This window comes from Cavia porcellus, unplaced genomic scaffold (assembly GCF_034190915.1).
Source record: "Cavia porcellus strain 051 isolate PalLab524CR breed Dunkin Hartley unplaced genomic scaffold, mCavPor4.1 scaffold_1, whole genome shotgun sequence".
Classification (NCBI taxonomy): Eukaryota; Metazoa; Chordata; class Mammalia; order Rodentia; family Caviidae; genus Cavia; species Cavia porcellus.
The window spans coordinates 130,317,884-130,333,850 of NW_026947484.1; the positions used below are offsets into that span (position 1 = coordinate 130,317,884).

Consider the following 15,967-nt stretch of genomic DNA (forward strand, 5'->3'; position numbering starts at 1 on the left):
GAACCTGGCTGGAATCAAGGCCCTCACGAGTCAGATCAAGTGACCATAGCCAAAGCTAATCCTTCCCTTCTTCACAAGATCATGAGCTTCCCCTAGCTGATTCCCAAGCTGTAGGTTAGAAATCAGTTCCATTGGACTGAGGGAGCTGTGTCCCACATCCTGACTCCCCCATAGGTGATCAAAGCCAGAGCCCATGTGGGGACCTCCTGCCTGATTTCTTCCCCTGGGAACTAGCAGCACATAGGACATCCATCTTTCATGTTCAATGAAATCCTGCCCATTCTTATGGGTACAGCCTGGGCCTCTGAGTAAAACTAGGATTTTAGCAATATTTTTCATGCAATACAACTTCAACAGTATCTAAATGACCAGAATCACACAGGTAGGGGGCACATGTTTCCTCACAATTACTGGCATTATGGGACAGAATGTAAGTGATGCCCACCTCCAGCGTATTTAGATGTTGTGTGAACAGGGCCCAAGCACTAATGTAGTGGTTTCTGACCTTGGCTGCATATTAGAGTCACTAATAAGTTTTGTAAACCCCCAGACCAGATGTACCCCAGATGCTCAAATCATTGTCCCTGGGGAGACCTAGGCATGAGGGGTTGTGAAGGTTCCAATAAGCTTCCATTGGGCAGCTGAGCCTGTGACTGCTGCAATCAAATCTGAGGCTCATGATTTCAGAGCTAGGAGCAGCCAGAATGGCTGTGCAACTTGAGAAAATATCATTGTCTCATCCTGGGTCTGTCTCTAGGTGTGAACAAATTCATCAGAATCAGCCAGGTACTTGTACAACCTCTAGATTCCAAGTTTCTTGGGGGGAGGGTCCCAAACTGGTACCTTTATGCTCTCCTCAGGGGATTCTGATGCCCACTAAAGTGTAAGAACCATTGGCTCAAACCAACAGGATTAGGTGGAGGTGAGGATCCCTGTGAAGAAAGGAACAGTGATTCCTAAAGCTTCAAGGGAAGAGGTAAGGAAGCAGGGGGCTCCTGGGTGAGGGTGTCCTTCACAGGGTCTTGCTCTCTGCCCCATCCTCAGTCTGTACAGGGAACAGGCCTGGCCTTCATTGCCTTCACCGAGGCCATGACACACTTCCCTGCCTCCCCATTCTGGTCCGTCATGTTCTTCTTGATGCTCATCAACCTGGGCCTGGGCAGCATGATTGGGACCATGGCGGGTATCACCACACCCATCATCGACACTTTCAAGGTGCCCAAGGAGATGTTCACAGGTAACTCCTCCCCACAGCCCCACCTGGCTCTCACCTGTCCCAAGGATGACACTCTTGTTCTGGCTCTGATTTTAGAAAAATTTGAGTTCCATCTGTGTCATTCAATATCTCAGGTCTGAAAGCCCTCCTCATGGGGATACAGCTGGAGCCATGTCACTGAGCTGCCAGTACTCAGGAACCAAGAGGAGATAGCTGGAAATCTAGGTCTAGCCTGAGCCAAAAATGTGACCTCTTGCTCTCTCCCCAAGAGTCTGCTGACTGGTCTTGGGCAGTGTTCCCCTCTCCCAGGACTGGCCCTCAATCCTTTGGGTCAGTGGCTGTGTCCACAGTTCTCTTTGGCCCTGCTGAGTTGAGCTGGGCTACTTACATGGCTCCCTTTCACCTGCATCCCCAGGGGAATGTCTTCCTATTCTCAGATGGGGAAACTGAAGTGGAAATAAAGAACCTAGGAGCAGCCAGATAAATCATTTAAATTCAGTGTAATTAAATGGAGTAGCTGCTGTTTAAGAGGGCTATGAAAGACAGGAGATTGATGTGCCTTTCCAGATGTTCCCCATCTGGTAGAGGGGAAGCCCAGCACCTCAGCATCAGATCCCTCCTGCAGGGCTGAGCCTGCTGGCCTGCTGGGGAATGGCATGATGGGAGGGACCTGGGTGCCTCTGAGACTCCTGGGCCACACCCACCCTGCACCTTTGCCCCCACACCGGCCTCCCGGCTCTCTGTAGTGGGCTGCTGTGTCTTTGCATTCTTCGTGGGGCTGTTGTTCGTCCAGCGCTCCGGAAACTACTTTGTTACCATGTTCGATGACTACTCAGCCACCCTGCCACTCACCGTCATCGTCATCCTTGAGAACATCGCTGTGGCCTGGATCTATGGAACCAAGAAGTAAGGGAGATGTGGGGGGAGAGGGGACAGGAGGAGGGCTCTGTCCCTTATGAGAGAGTCCTGGAGAGTCCTGTGTGCTCAGGGCTGCTTATGAACGGGCAGGAGATCATAGAATCAGAGTGTCTGGCAGCAGGGAGGCCTTTGGCACTGGGAAACTGAAGCTAGAGAGAAATCAGTTTTCCCCAGACCCCTTGGCTAGTAGCAGACAGAGTGAAGCCAAGGATGTAGGAGCCCTGGATTCAGGTCTGTTCCTAGCCTAAACTGCCTTAAATTACCGTGGCCCCTCTCCTGGGTCCTGACCCTCTTCAGAATTCTACGATTGTTAAGCACTTGGTGGAGACACCAGTGCCCCTGCTCTCAAAGAACTCAAATTCATCAGCCTTCACTTATAGACTTCATGATTTTAAGTGTGATTTGGCACAAGTTTGGGATCAGGCAGGGTAAGAAGATTCAACAATACAAAGGTATCTAGTCTCATGGCTGAACTAGGGCAGACCTCCACTCTGTCAGTCCCCAGCTTCCTTCCTCATTTAGGGACAAATCTGTGTCCCCAGGAAGTTCCAAGGCCAGCCCTGGCTCCTTGCTCAGCGCTGGCCATGGCTTCATCGTGCTTGTCTTTGCAAGGCCCACTGCCCCCACTAGCCTACTCCGTCTGACCATCCTAGGGACCTGGACCTGGTTTTGGAGCTAAAGCTCTTTCCTAGGGATCTTAAGGCAGCACAGGAGGAAACAAAGAGGGGAGGAAGGAGGGCACCTCTAACCTAATCCTCGACACCAGGATTAGATGGCACTGTTAGAGGGGCTCGAACTCTGTGCCATGGACTCTGTTGGCAGATTGGTGATGCCTTTGTACCCTTCCAGAATATTTTTTAATGTGTAAGATAAAATATAGAGGATTATGTAGAAAACTATATTGAAAAGTAGCAAAATACCATTTAAGTCTGTGAAATATACTTTATTTATATTACATTAACTTACAAGATCTATTTGTGGATCTGATAACAATCATAGTTTAAAGTAGTGATGAACACAAATGATATCTCCAGGTATTTTAGCAACTGTAATGTGATATGAAAATACCTGACTGAATCCACTGGAGACAGTCATAGGTAATTTGTTGATGCTACTGTGGTTGCTTGTGTCTGTAATAGAAAGAATTGCCAGGTTTCAGTTAGATATAATTGAGGTAAAGGCAAATTTGTATGCCATTCAAGTACACTTTGCCTGCCTCCTGAAATTCTACACACAGAGCCAACAGTTAGACACTGTTTGTAAAGTAATCTGCTCTCGTCCAGGACCAGCCCTCTAGTGCAAGGCCAGGGATGGCCTGATGGGTTGCATCCTATCCCTGGGTAGAGTAGTCAGCTAGGCCTCACACTGTGAGCACTGAAGGGAAGACCGGGGAAACTGGGAGGGATTGATGAAGGCTCCTGGAGCGGGTGGCTGTGAGGAAGGAGCAGGCGCAGTAGAAAAGGCACCAACTCCTGGGCCCTCTTCTCTGTCCCGCAGGTTCATGCAGGAGCTGACGGAGATGCTGGGTTTCCAACCCTATCGCTTCTACTTCTACATGTGGAAGTTCGTGTCTCCACTGTGCATGGCCGTGCTGACCACAGCCAGTATCATCCAACTGGGAGTGACACCTCCAGGCTACAGCGCCTGGATCAAAGAGGAGGTGAGGGTTGGGGTCCCAGGAACCCCAGAAACCTGTGTGTCTCCGCGTGCCTTAATGCAACAAGTCATTGGGATAAACCTTTAGAGGACAGCTACTACACATCAGGGCCACCAAATGCTTTGCATACATAATCTGAAATCTACAACAACCCAAAGATAAGCAGCATTATTCCTATAGCACAAATGAGGAAACAGGCTCAGAAGGATTAACGTACTTGTCTAATCTTGACATTCTTTCTCCACAACTGTGGAGTGAAACTACCCATCTGCTTTACAGTTACAGAGTGAGACCCCTTAACCAAAGTGATAAACTGAAATCAAGTAGCATCCCCTAATAACTGCCATCTCTGCTGGAGCCTGAGCAGGATGGGAAGAGAGGGATATAGGCTGTGGGCCAAGACAAGGAGAGGCAGCCCTGGAGGCCTGGGAGGGTGACTGCCACATGGGACAGTGACCCTTACTGTTTCCCATCCTTAGGCTGCTGAGCGCTACTTGTATTTCCCCAACTGGGCCATGGCACTCCTGATCACTCTCATCATCGTGGCAACCCTGCCCATGCCAGTGGTCTTCATCCTGCGACACTTCCACCTGCTCTCTGATGGTTCCAACACCCTCTCCGTGTCCTATAAGAAGGGCCGCATGATGAAGGACATCTCCAACCTGGAGGAGAATGATGAGACTCGCTTCATCCTCAGCAAGGTGCCCAGTGAGGCGCCTTCCCCCATGCCCACCCACCGCTCCTATCTGGGACCCGGCAGCACGTCACCCCTGGAGACCAGTGGCAATCCCAATGGACGCTATGGAAGTGGATACCTCCTGGCCACCACTCCGGAGTCAGAGCTGTGACCATAGCCCCTACCCTACCCACTTTTCCCCCAAGCCCAGCCTGCCCACTTGTCTGGGCCTGACCTCTTCCACCATGGTAGCCACCAGACCCAGACCAGCCCTCTGCCAAAGAAGAGAGGGTCAACCCTCCCTCGTTCCCCACCTCTGTCCCAACAGACTGTAATCCATATCCCTGAGTAAGAGACTAGGGACAGTTCTGTCCCTTGATCCAGGCTCCCAATCCATCTGACCCTCAGAACCTCTCACCAAATTGCAGCCATGTAACCAGAACCATCCAGAAGCCCTGATTCCCAGTACAGCAGAGACTCCAAGTAGCCATTTAGGAGTCACTCTACCCTCCTCTCTCTTAGGTCTGGAGAGGGTCTCCTTGTGCTGCCATATGGCAGTGGTGAGAGGCATCAGGCTTAAGGGTGCACAGGGGACTTTGGCAGCCTGCTTAAAGCTGGGGATGGGAACAGATATGCCAGGAGTATGTGAGAGCTTCCAGATCCTGCTTTGTGAGGTAGGTGCTGCCCTGCCCTGCTTGAGCATGGATTTTGGGAGCAAAGGGAGTTCAAGGGCCCCAGGTTTCAGTGGGGGCATTGTATGTGCTCGTCCCTACCTGGGTTGAGTGGGGTATGCTCTTGCAGCCTGCCAGAAGCTACCCACCTCAGTAAGGGCTTAGCCATCTCCCAGCCCCCTCCAATTGACATGGATCCCAGGATGGTGACTGTGCCTCTTTCCCCCAGAGAAGAGGACAGTACAAGGTGAGGTTTCCAAAACATAACTTGATAGTTCTCAGCAGAAGTAGTTCATATGGCCTGGAGCACAATTGTGAAGCACACTCTGTCTCCCCTTACCTGGAGCCCAATTTTATTTCTAGTGGCAGCTTCTCCCCTGGAATGGGATCCCTGGAATTCAGGGGCTTGTCCCCGGGAAGCCTCATTCCTGAGGAAAAGACAGGTAACTTCACTGCCCTTTGGGCTACCACTCAGTCTCCTGTTACACAAGCACAGCCACCAGTGTGCATGCTGTGCGCAGACACCTTGGAAACTTTACTCAAGCTTCTCTGGACCATAGCAGATAGTGCCACAGACAGTGCTGCAGAAATCGGAGGTTGCCAAGGACAAGGGGGAGCTTCTGTCCTCAGGTCCAGCACCCAAAGGAAGCTGCAGCATCCCTTCCAGCTCTTAACTTCAGAGCCTCCCCTGGAAGAGGGGTTGCTCTGGGAGTGTAGCTCATGAGGATTCAGATCTTGAATTAAGAATAAATGTCTAGAGAGATGGGTGAATGGATGGATGAATGGATGGATGGATGGATGGATGGATGGGCAAATGGATGGCTAGATACACTGACAAATGGGTTGGTAAATGTAAGGACTGGAGGAAGATTGGCTCCATCTTTCAGAGTTCAGGGTAGATGGTAAGGCAGAATATTCCATGTGCTAGGTTTGGGCATCTTTACAATGGGTTCTGAGTTACTCTTGTGATCCTGAAAGCTCTCAGCCCTGGGAAGGGCAGACCAGGTCCAGGTCCTCTCGTACTTCTGATCCTCTGGTCCCCATGTCCCTGATGTGCCATCGCCATTACTCATCCCTCCCCCACATCTTTTCTCATTTCTAGCCTTTTCAGCCCTATCTGTCCTTTCTAAGTGTTTGAGAGAAGGGGGGATCGCCCCACCCACATCTCCCCAAAGAGAGGCCCCTCACCTGCCAACACCTCCTACCTGGTTCCATGCGTAGTCCCAAGCAGAATTAGCAACAGGAAGAACAAGGCCGTAGGAGACACTCCACTATCTATACTCTTCTATATATGCTATTTCTATTGTACATTCAATCTGTACATGTGGGTGTAAATGCTGTGAAATGACAAACCCAATATTATACTGTGGCTGGTGGACTATTTTCATCCTCAGTGCTGTACATATCTATTTTCATTGTATATTTGATATATTTTTAATTTTGTAGCATGGCTGGGCCGGGCCCCAGCCCATGAGCCTGCAGGAGAGGCTGAGCTGGGACTGGCTGCTTGCTTGTTGTGGGCTCAGTAGTGTTTGTCGTAATCTTTCACTGTTGGCCCAGCTCTGTCCTGGCTGTCTTTGTGTTAGACGGGCCCAGAGCTTGATATGTGTATGAGTGCATGTGTGTGTGTGTACGTGTGTGTGTGTGTGTGTTGTGCACATCTGTGGGTGTGAGTATAGGTAGGGTGTGATCTGTGACTCCCAGTGTTCACCACCTTTCTGGAGACCATGTTGCCTCCCTGCCTCTCCTCCCAGCTCTGTGGGTGAGGCCTCAGGAGTTACATTCTGAGGGCCCCAGATGTGCGAAGGGCAGGTGTTTCTTGATGGTGACTTGCTGCCTTCGTGTTTCTGGTGGGAAGGAGGACCTTGGCGGGGAAGCCCCACATTTGTTATCCAGTCAACTTCTTGCTATTCCCACTGTTGCCACAAGTTCCTCTGCAGGAAAAATCCTGGATTTCTTAGCATAGTGAGATCTCAAGGAGGTGTCTCATAGCATTTCTGTCCTGTGTTTGTCCTTGTGATGGTCCTTGAGTTGTTACTCAGAATTCTGACACAGCTGCCCTGACTGCTTCTGACACCTCTGCTTGCTCTACAGAGAAGTCCAGAGTAGATGGCCCCTGACAAGCTAAAATACAGTTCCAGCTCCTCTGGGGAAGCAGGAGTTGGTCAGAGAGGGGCACCCTCCCCATGTTCCTGCCCAAGCCCCCACCCCCACTGGCTTTGGTGCTGTCCATGCAGTGCCCACCAGGAGACAGCAAGGCTCAGGGCAGTAGTCACTGAGATGGGGCAGAGCAGGGGCTTGCCTATTAGAGGCCCCTGGCTCTGCCTGCTCCAGGCCCCAAACATCAGCTCAGGGAGCTCAGGGAACCTTCTGCCCTGTCCACTGAGGCAACATGAAGCCAAAGCCCTGGGCAGGGGTGGACAGGGTAGGGCACATGAAGCGATGCTGGTCAGGTTGGCTTCTGCCCTCCAGCAATAACTGCAGGGACTCTTGCTTTCTTAGTGCCAGGAGAAACCCTCCTGTGTAGGCCATGAGGGGAGCCTGGAACCCATGCAGGCCTTGCAGCAGTATTACAGGGAGGGGGGCTGCTCTTCAGCCCTTCCTCACAGCTGAACCCTTCCTGCCAGATACTCCCCACTGTGAAAAAGAGAAGTGAGACTGAAAAAGTTGTAAAGCACTGATTTCCTGGTCCCTAGTGGTAGGCCCCCAAAAGTGGGGGCTGCTTCACTTGAGCCCAGTGATGGGCTGGGGAAGGAGGGCCCCAAGCCCTTTCCACAGAAAGCCTGCTTTGTACAGACCCAGGCACACACACATCAGGCAGTCACTTTGTGTCCTGACACAAGTTCAGAACTGTTCAAGTCCATGAATCCCATGACTGGTCAGAGCCCTGGGTCAGGATCACAGCTCAGAGGAGGAGATGAGGCACTGTCACCCCAGGGCCCCTTCTTTCTCTCTCCCCAACCCTGGTGTACAATAAAGTGTCTATTCTTACCAAATCCCTCTTGCCTTTCTTATCTGCTCTGGGGGAATAGGGAGGGAATAGGAGAAGACAAGGATCTTGAGGGAAGGTTTGGGGCAAAACCTAGGGCTGGATGGGAGAACAGGATTCTTGTGGGTTCTGGTGGCTGGCTGAGGGGTTTTCGGAGGGACATTTATTTTCCCAAGAATTGCTCTAGGAATCAACAATGCACAGCCTTATGCTGGGCATTTTGGGTTCCAACTCCTCCACCCATGTAACTGCCTGTGACTTTTACCACAGTTCCCCCAGGAATGGCTTGTGGTCCAGATTTTTCCAGGTGAGGAAAATGAGGCTCCATTTTACGTAAGATGGCATTTAGTGTCCTCTTGCAGGGGACATTTTTGTCCTGCTAGACTGCCTGGAGAAGCTGTACATGTCAGCTCAGCAAGAGGCTGGGAGAGGGGTTAGTGAGTGCTCACCTCAGGAGGGGCTGAGGCTGGGAAGCTGCCAGAGTCTGCAGGCCCCAAAGAGAGGGGAGGCAGGCCCTTGGTGCTGGAGAGGCGGACTGGGTGGCAACAAGATGTGTTCTAGGTTCTGAGAGCCATCCTCACTTCCCTCACTTCAGGTGAGCCTTTGGAAACTTTGGTGGAGGGAAAAGATGAACTACAGGGTGTGACCATCATTATTTTCAAATTTCTGTCCCAACTATTGACTTAGAAGAACGCTCTGAATGTCCCACACTGTAAAGAAGGGAATGAGCAGTGACAGGGGAAGCCCTTATTCCTGCTTTCCTTTAGGAGCACAGGCACCCAAAGAGACAAGATGTCTGGTTCTAAGGGGAGGGTGGCTCACTCCTATTCTACCCGACTCCACTCTGGACTAATGTGGTATTTTGTGCTCTCACGCGTTCAGCCAAGATCCCCAAAGCAGCCTTCCTTTTCTTCCCATCAGAGGGAAATGTTGTTCCAGAAACAGCCGCTAGGTGGCGGGGAAACCTTTCTGTCCAGATTTTAGCCCACAGACCCTCTTCCCCATTCTATCATTTACTATTTGTGGGTTATTCATTGAATAACATTTATTAAGCACGCAACATGAACAGGCTCCCTGTGCGTCGTAAGTACATAATGAAACGTAAATCAAATCCTACATTTTGCCAAGAGAGGAGCCCAATTCATGACTCCAAATCTGGCCACCTCTCTTTCAAGCATAGATCCAGGTGATGGAAAAGTCGTCCCTTGACTGGAGGTAATGTTTTTGGTTGAAATGCAGCTCTCCTCCAGGAGGGGCACACTGATTCACTAAGAGGTAATACAACAAGGGTTTCAATGTAACAGAGCTCTGAAATCAGACTCCCAAATTCAAGTTCTAGTACTTGTGTTTCCTGGGAGATCTTACATGTCCTGGTCTGTAAAACAGAGAGAATGCACAGATTGAATGAAATAATACATGTTGATTGTTATCTCTCTGTGTGCCAAGTTAGCCCAAATATTGGTGGCTTAAAACAACCATTTTATTACAGTTGTTTTGTGCGTAAGGAATTCAGACAAGGGTTGGCCTGAGTAATCCTTCTGGTAGCAACTGAGGTCACTTAGTGATATAAAAATGGCAGATGAGCTGGCATTGGGGGAGTCCAAGGCAGCCTTACTCACAGTCACTCAAATGTCTATTACCTAGTGAGAATGGCTGGAAGTTTGGGTTCAGGTGCAACTATCACCCAGACTGAGCATCTACAAATTCCTTTCTCATGTTTTAGAATGCACAGAGAGAACATTTTGAGGCAAGAAGTGAAAGCTATCAGTTTCTCATGAGCCGGACCTGGAAAATGGCATAGTATCTATTTCTACTGCATTCTATGGGTCACAGCATGTGCCCCGGAATAAGGGGAGACTTTACTTGTAGAAGGAGGGAGTTGTGGCTGCCTACATAATGAGCCAGTTGTAAGGTGTTAGGGATCTTTATCACTGGTACTTGCATGGAAACTTTCTCTTTAGGGAATACTGGCTTGGAAACATAGAACTGGAACTCACAATAGGTCAGTTCTGATGAGGTGAATGGCCAAATGTGGGCCCTGGATAGATGAGAAGGTGGGGGGGGGGGTGAGAGTGACATGCCGGAGGGCGCATGAGCTTCTGCTTCCTATTTGTCCTTGGGGGCAGAAAATATAAAGTACATGGAATCAGGAGTCTGTCACCAACATCATGCAAGCCAGAGAACCTTGTGAACCTACATTTTCTAATCTATAAAAGGAGGATGACAGTAATATCTCCCTGAAGAAATGCTCTAGAAATAAATTCTTTCCTATAGTACCTGCTCTACTATAGGAATTTTTCACATGAAAAAACCAAGTAGATGCTCATTAAATATTAGCCTCCTCTCTTAGTTAGTCTATGGGGCCTACTTTACTCTGGGGTACCCATCTTCCATGAAATGAGCCAACCTATTTAGAAAACACAGTCTCAGCCTAGAACCCAAAGAAGCCAGGAAAAGGGTGAGAAAACCCCGTTCCAGAGAAGAACGTATTTGGGGTGGGGGGAAGTCTCATAGATCTGCACACTATCTTGTTCCCTTCAACAGCCACAAGACAAAAATCTCATTCAGCTCCAGGCGTAAGGACTTGGGACAAGGCTGAAGGAGCCCACAGATCACAGGTAGCATTTTGTTTTTAAAGATAAGAATGAATTTTTTATATAGATTTTTGTCATCAAGAAGTCAATCTGGTTGAGTAAATGCCTCCTGTGACCAACAAAAGGCAGCAAAAGTCATACAATATAACTTCTAAAACTAGATTAGCAGGAGCCATGCTCTTTCCATGCACATTCTGCGGATCCTGATTCTGGGGGAATCAGCCGCCAAGTGAGAAATGCACCACCAGAGACTGCCATTGTAGCAAGACTGTGTTTGTAGGTGCTTATGTTGATGGCTTCAGCTGAGATCCCATCAATGGCCAGTGTCCACTGCTAGCCCTGTGGACATGTCACAGTGAATGCTTAGCCTAGCTGAGCTTCAGAGGCTGGCAGTTGCATCTGAGAGCTGACTGCAGCTGCATGAGAAGCCCTAAATAAAACCAACTCAATTGCTCAAGTAACCCTTTCCTAGCTTCCTGACCCATAAAATCCTGAGTAAAAGAAAAAAAAAATCCTGAGACATCAGCAATAGTAACCAGAATACGAAACTAAGGGATCTGGTCCAAATTCCTCATATAATAATCGGAGAAACTGAAGTTCCAAAAGAATAAGAGATCTAACAAGAATTCTTTCAAAGAAGCAAGAGAAAACTGGGGCCAGAGTCTGGGTTTCCTGATTCCTGGTCCAGCATATCTTCTACCTCTGCATAGTACTAACAGTGATAGCCCTGACTTTCTCCACACTTGTTTTCTCTCCACTAATCCTATGCATTAAGCAAGAATGAAATATTCTAAGTAGCAAGGATTATGCTAACTTCTGGGAATAGACAAAGAAAGGTCAGATCAGGCAGCAGTCCTTGCCTTGTGGAGCCAGTCACAATGTGACTCTGAGTAGCGTGTCCCCAGGCACCTCCATGGGTGTCAGTCACACTGGCTTAGGTGGGAAGGAGCTTGGGAGATGCGGAGACGATGATATCTCTCATTCAACACAAACCGTCATGAAGATTACTCCATGCCAGGAACAGTGCTAGTTGTGGAACACAAAGATTCTGCAAGGGTCTATCGTAAGTATTCTGGGTCTCTCTCTTCTGCCCAGCACTGATCCACGTAGGGAGGGCTCCCTGGATTTCATGAGCACCCAAAAGGGACCCAAGTTTGTCTGCTTCACCTGATGCTTGGTCACTTTTCCCAGAACACTACTGCAGGGGACTGAGCCCCAGGACTAATTAGCTTCTCTAATGGAATGAACTACTTTTACTGGAATTTAGCTTAGGTGAGAGGAATCTATGCTTCTGTACTTTTTCTAGATGTAGTTATGTTGAGTGCCAAGGAATCTTGCCAGCTGGGCTCTGTGCTAATGTATGTAGGGGGATGAAGAGGATCTCTTGACCCAGGCTGGGCCTCTGTCCCAGCAGTCTTGAACAAGGAAGGCTTGGAGGGGTCCACTCAGTTAGCCTCAGTTCTGTGAGTCCATGAACATATGTGATCTCACACATACACACACACACGTGCATGCAAGTGCCTATTCTCTGTCCTTGACACAACCCCAGAAGTGATTCCATCATCTAGATTCACTAATACTTAGGCCCAAAATCACTCAACAGGAATGTACCTGCGAGCTGGCACCCAGGTCTTTTCTGGCCCTGTGTCTTCAAAGCCATGGTTTACAAGCCCCTCTGTCCTGGTCTGGCCTGGCTTGTGGTCTGAAGCCTCTGGTCTCTTCAAGAGCTGTGCTGGCAAAGGCTATCTCCCAAGTTCCACAGAGCTTCAAACATAATTTCAATGGGACTTCCACAGCAATCTAACTTGCCTTCAGCCCTCACCAGAGTCATTCTGGCTGACCTCCACAAGGCCTGGATCTCTCTGGACTATCCTCTAAGGCTAGGTTCTCCCGCAGCTCTCTTGGGAAGGTGCTCACATTTGATTTGGAGTCTGGGAGTCCCTGCAGGCTGCCTGGAGGTGGGTGGAGGGTAAAATGAACTGATGAACAAACAGGTTCCCAGCCTTCTCTCACCCACCCTTCTCTTCTCCCTCTATGAAGGGAAAGTCTTCCCCCTCCCTCCCTGTGCAGGGATGACGTTTGATAGAGTAATTCTATTAATTAGGCTGAGCTGGAGAAGGGAATGCTGGGAAAGGATGCTGACTCCTTGGCCCAGACCTGCAGGAGTGGTTGGGTCCTAGTAGAGCTGGAATACCAAAACAGGAAGTGTGAATATCAATGGATAGGACCTTGACTTGGCAGTCATGGGGTTGACTCCTTGACCTGGAGCTCCTCAAAACGAGTGAGGCCCAAAGAACGAAGCTGGAGAGGAGTTTGGATGGTTCCTGTCACCCCAAAGAGGCAGAGCCCACATGAAACTCCCAGTGGAAAAAAAAAACCCAAAGTGTAAATAACTTTGATTTTAGGCTCTTAGCTCCTCACTGGCAATATCAACCTCAGCATACAGGGAAGACAGATGAAGAGAGGATGGAGAGAAGGAATTTGGGGAATTAGGATTTTCCATTTGTGGCACCTTGTGGTCCTGTTCAAACCTGTTTGAAAGTTCTTGGAGAAATAGAGAGGGACACAGAGACCTGGATGGGAGCATTAGGTAGGACTCCGGAATCCACAGGACGCCCAGAGGAACAACTGCTCTCCCTGCCCCACAATACCACAGCCAGTGGGACTTTCTACTCCCTGTCACAGTCAGGAGCTGAGAGAAGGGGCAGGCCCAGGCTGTTCTGTCTCCACGAGGGGGCAGCACACTCCTACCGGCAGTAGGCTGGCGTTCAGGCAGGCAGGCGGCTCTCCTCTCCCACCTAGGATATGTGCTTTAGGGGAACAACAGCAAGGCTTCACACACACAGAGGTGATAGGGCCAAGCCCTGTGATGCCTACTGTAGTGAACTGACTCTCCCAAAAGAGTTCAGGAAGGCCTAGGGACCACATTATTTAAGAATTCTAAAATAAAAACTGTTCAGCAAGTGGTAAGGCCTCCTCTGGAGGCCTCTGGCCTGATGCTGAGCTCCCTGGGCAGAGGCCTCCTCCTGGAGAACCTTTACCTAGATGCCTGTTTTCCTCGACTTCTCCTGGGTTTCCCTGTCTCCAGGCAGTTTTCCACCTCCTTTTTCCCTGGCATCATTCTTCCTCCGATCTATCCCAGGTACTCATCACCAGCCACCAGCACCACAGAATGGATGCGCTGACTAGGCTTTCCTGGAGAGGAGGGCTGATTTATTCATGGATATGTCTGGTCCCTGGAACGACTTCTGGCAGGTAAGAGGTGTTCAATAAATATTTACTGAATGAACAAAGCAGGTGTGGGAGGCTGTAATGGATTTTCTTTCTCCTTACCCATTCCACTTCCATCAACTTGTCCCTCTTCTCAGAATGATCGAGGTCAGTCAGCCTGGAAAGCAGGGGAGAGACTCCAAAGGCCTCGCAAGGACACAATCTGGAGAGGACTTTTAAGGTGGTCAATATAGTCAATTTACTATCCCAACGTGGTTCATCCTTCCATTCCAGCTCTGGTCAGTTGTTAAGTCTTCTCTGTCACAATAGGATATTTCTTTCCACTGCAGCAAGAGCAAAGTCAGTTAAAATCTGAAATGTAGACATCAAGTCCAAGGACTGGGGAGATCGGGAACAAAGTGACTGCCAGTAAACGTGTGTTTCTGATTACAGCCCAGGGTGGTACCTGAATATAAAGATTGTTATTTGGGTTTTCTGACCTAAGAAGACTTGCTTTTGAAAATCTTTTACATTTGCATGGGGTTTTAATACTTTCCGGAGAGATGTGCAAGGTCTGGTTTTTCTCACTATTGCTGGGTACTGGCCCATCTGGAAATTGACGACTGCACACGTGTTTAGGGCAGGTGTGTCAATCGCTTTGCATTTCTGCCCTCAAAACCTTGCATCATCCAGGCAGGGAGGCTGCCTGGAGCTATAAAAAGAAAGAAAGATAGGGGAAAGAGAGAAAGAAAGGAGAAAGAAAAATGAGTTAATTAAAGATGAGAGGAGGTTCTGAGCTTAAACACAAACAAACAAATCTGGAAATTACTCTTGGGACAGGGCCAACAAAGTCTGCTTGCTGCTAATGTTTTGGGCAGGATATCTCCTCAATCATTTAGCAAACAGGTTTTCAAAAGCAAGCACTGTGGGAGCCATCAAGATGAAAAAGCACAGCCTGGAAGCAGCTCAGGGTCAGGGAGGCAAGAGCAGCCAGAACCACAGGCAAAGCTAAACTGCAAGCAGTCTACAATCAAAGGACCAGGATTTGGCACTTCCAGTGTGTCCTCTAGGCCAACTGTAAGCCAGACTTTAACCTAATAACCATTTGGGGGAAGTACCTGACAGCTATAACACTTTCCTCTGCGCACAATGCCAGGGCTATGGCTTCCTCCCATCCAGATCCACCAAGAAGGAGCCATTGGTCTGCCCTGGGCAATACCTGTTCCAAGATGGGGCCTGAGATAATTGTGACAGAAGCTATAGCATCAAGATCACAGGCCTCCAGGAAGCAGGATGGGGATGGGGTGGTCAAGAGGCCCCAACACGATGCCTGAGCCAGGAGAGAGATGTTTTCTCCTGGAGACACCTTTCCACTCTCTTTCACCGTGATCTCCAGTCGGCAGCAATGAAACGGCAATAACGCGACTGGTCTGACACAGAAGGGGGAAAGGCTCAGCAGGAAAAGACTGGCGAGGTTAGAGGTCAGGGGTCGAGAGCGCTAGGGTGTCACCCGGGCTGCAGTGGGAGGAGCAGCGAGCTGAGGGAGGCGGGGAGCGGGCTGGGAGGGGATGCTGGCGGAGGCGCGCAGGGGCGGCGCGCAGGGCCGGGCACCGGCGGCGAGGGGGTTACGCGCCTCGGCTGAGCTCTGCTGAGCGGAGGAAGGCTGAGCTCGTCTGTCCGGGTCCTGCGGCGTTCTGGGTCCTCTCCGCGCCACGCCCCGCCCACCTTGCCCAGCAGAAGGCGCGCCCAGGCCAGGCGGAGCTCGGAGAAAAAGGCGCCACCGGAGCTTGGTGTCCACTGCCATCGCTGGAGGGAGACCAGAGCTTCCTGAGCCGCAGTCCACCGGCCCCCAAGGGCCCCCTCCCGTAGGCCACCGTGCGCCCGCCCCCCACCGCGAGCCAAGGCCGGCTCCCTGCCCGGAGATGGGCAGACGCGCAGATGGCGCGGCTCCCGGCGCCGCCAGATCGCAGGAGCCCGGCGCCGGGGCGCTGCGCTGAGGCTCCCCCTCGGCGCGGCCCAGGAAGCCTGCAGGTGTC

General features: G+C 50.2%; 1 protein-coding gene across 2 annotated transcripts in view; it reads left to right on the forward strand.

Moving 5' to 3' along the window:
• Positions 1-8,134, forward strand: part of Slc6a17 (solute carrier family 6 member 17) — a 45,897-nt gene extending 37,763 nt beyond the window's left edge. For both annotated transcript variants that reach the window (XM_003479218.5, XM_063255589.1), the window contains exons 9-12: positions 1,045-1,237; positions 1,963-2,122; positions 3,632-3,794; positions 4,271-8,134. In XM_003479218.5, the coding sequence (XP_003479266.1) occupies positions 1,045-1,237; positions 1,963-2,122; positions 3,632-3,794; positions 4,271-4,639 (885 nt within the window). In that variant the 3' untranslated portion in view covers positions 4,640-8,134. The remainder of the gene's footprint in view (positions 1-1,044; positions 1,238-1,962; positions 2,123-3,631; positions 3,795-4,270) is intronic.
• Positions 8,135-15,967: the final 7,833 nt, after the last annotated feature.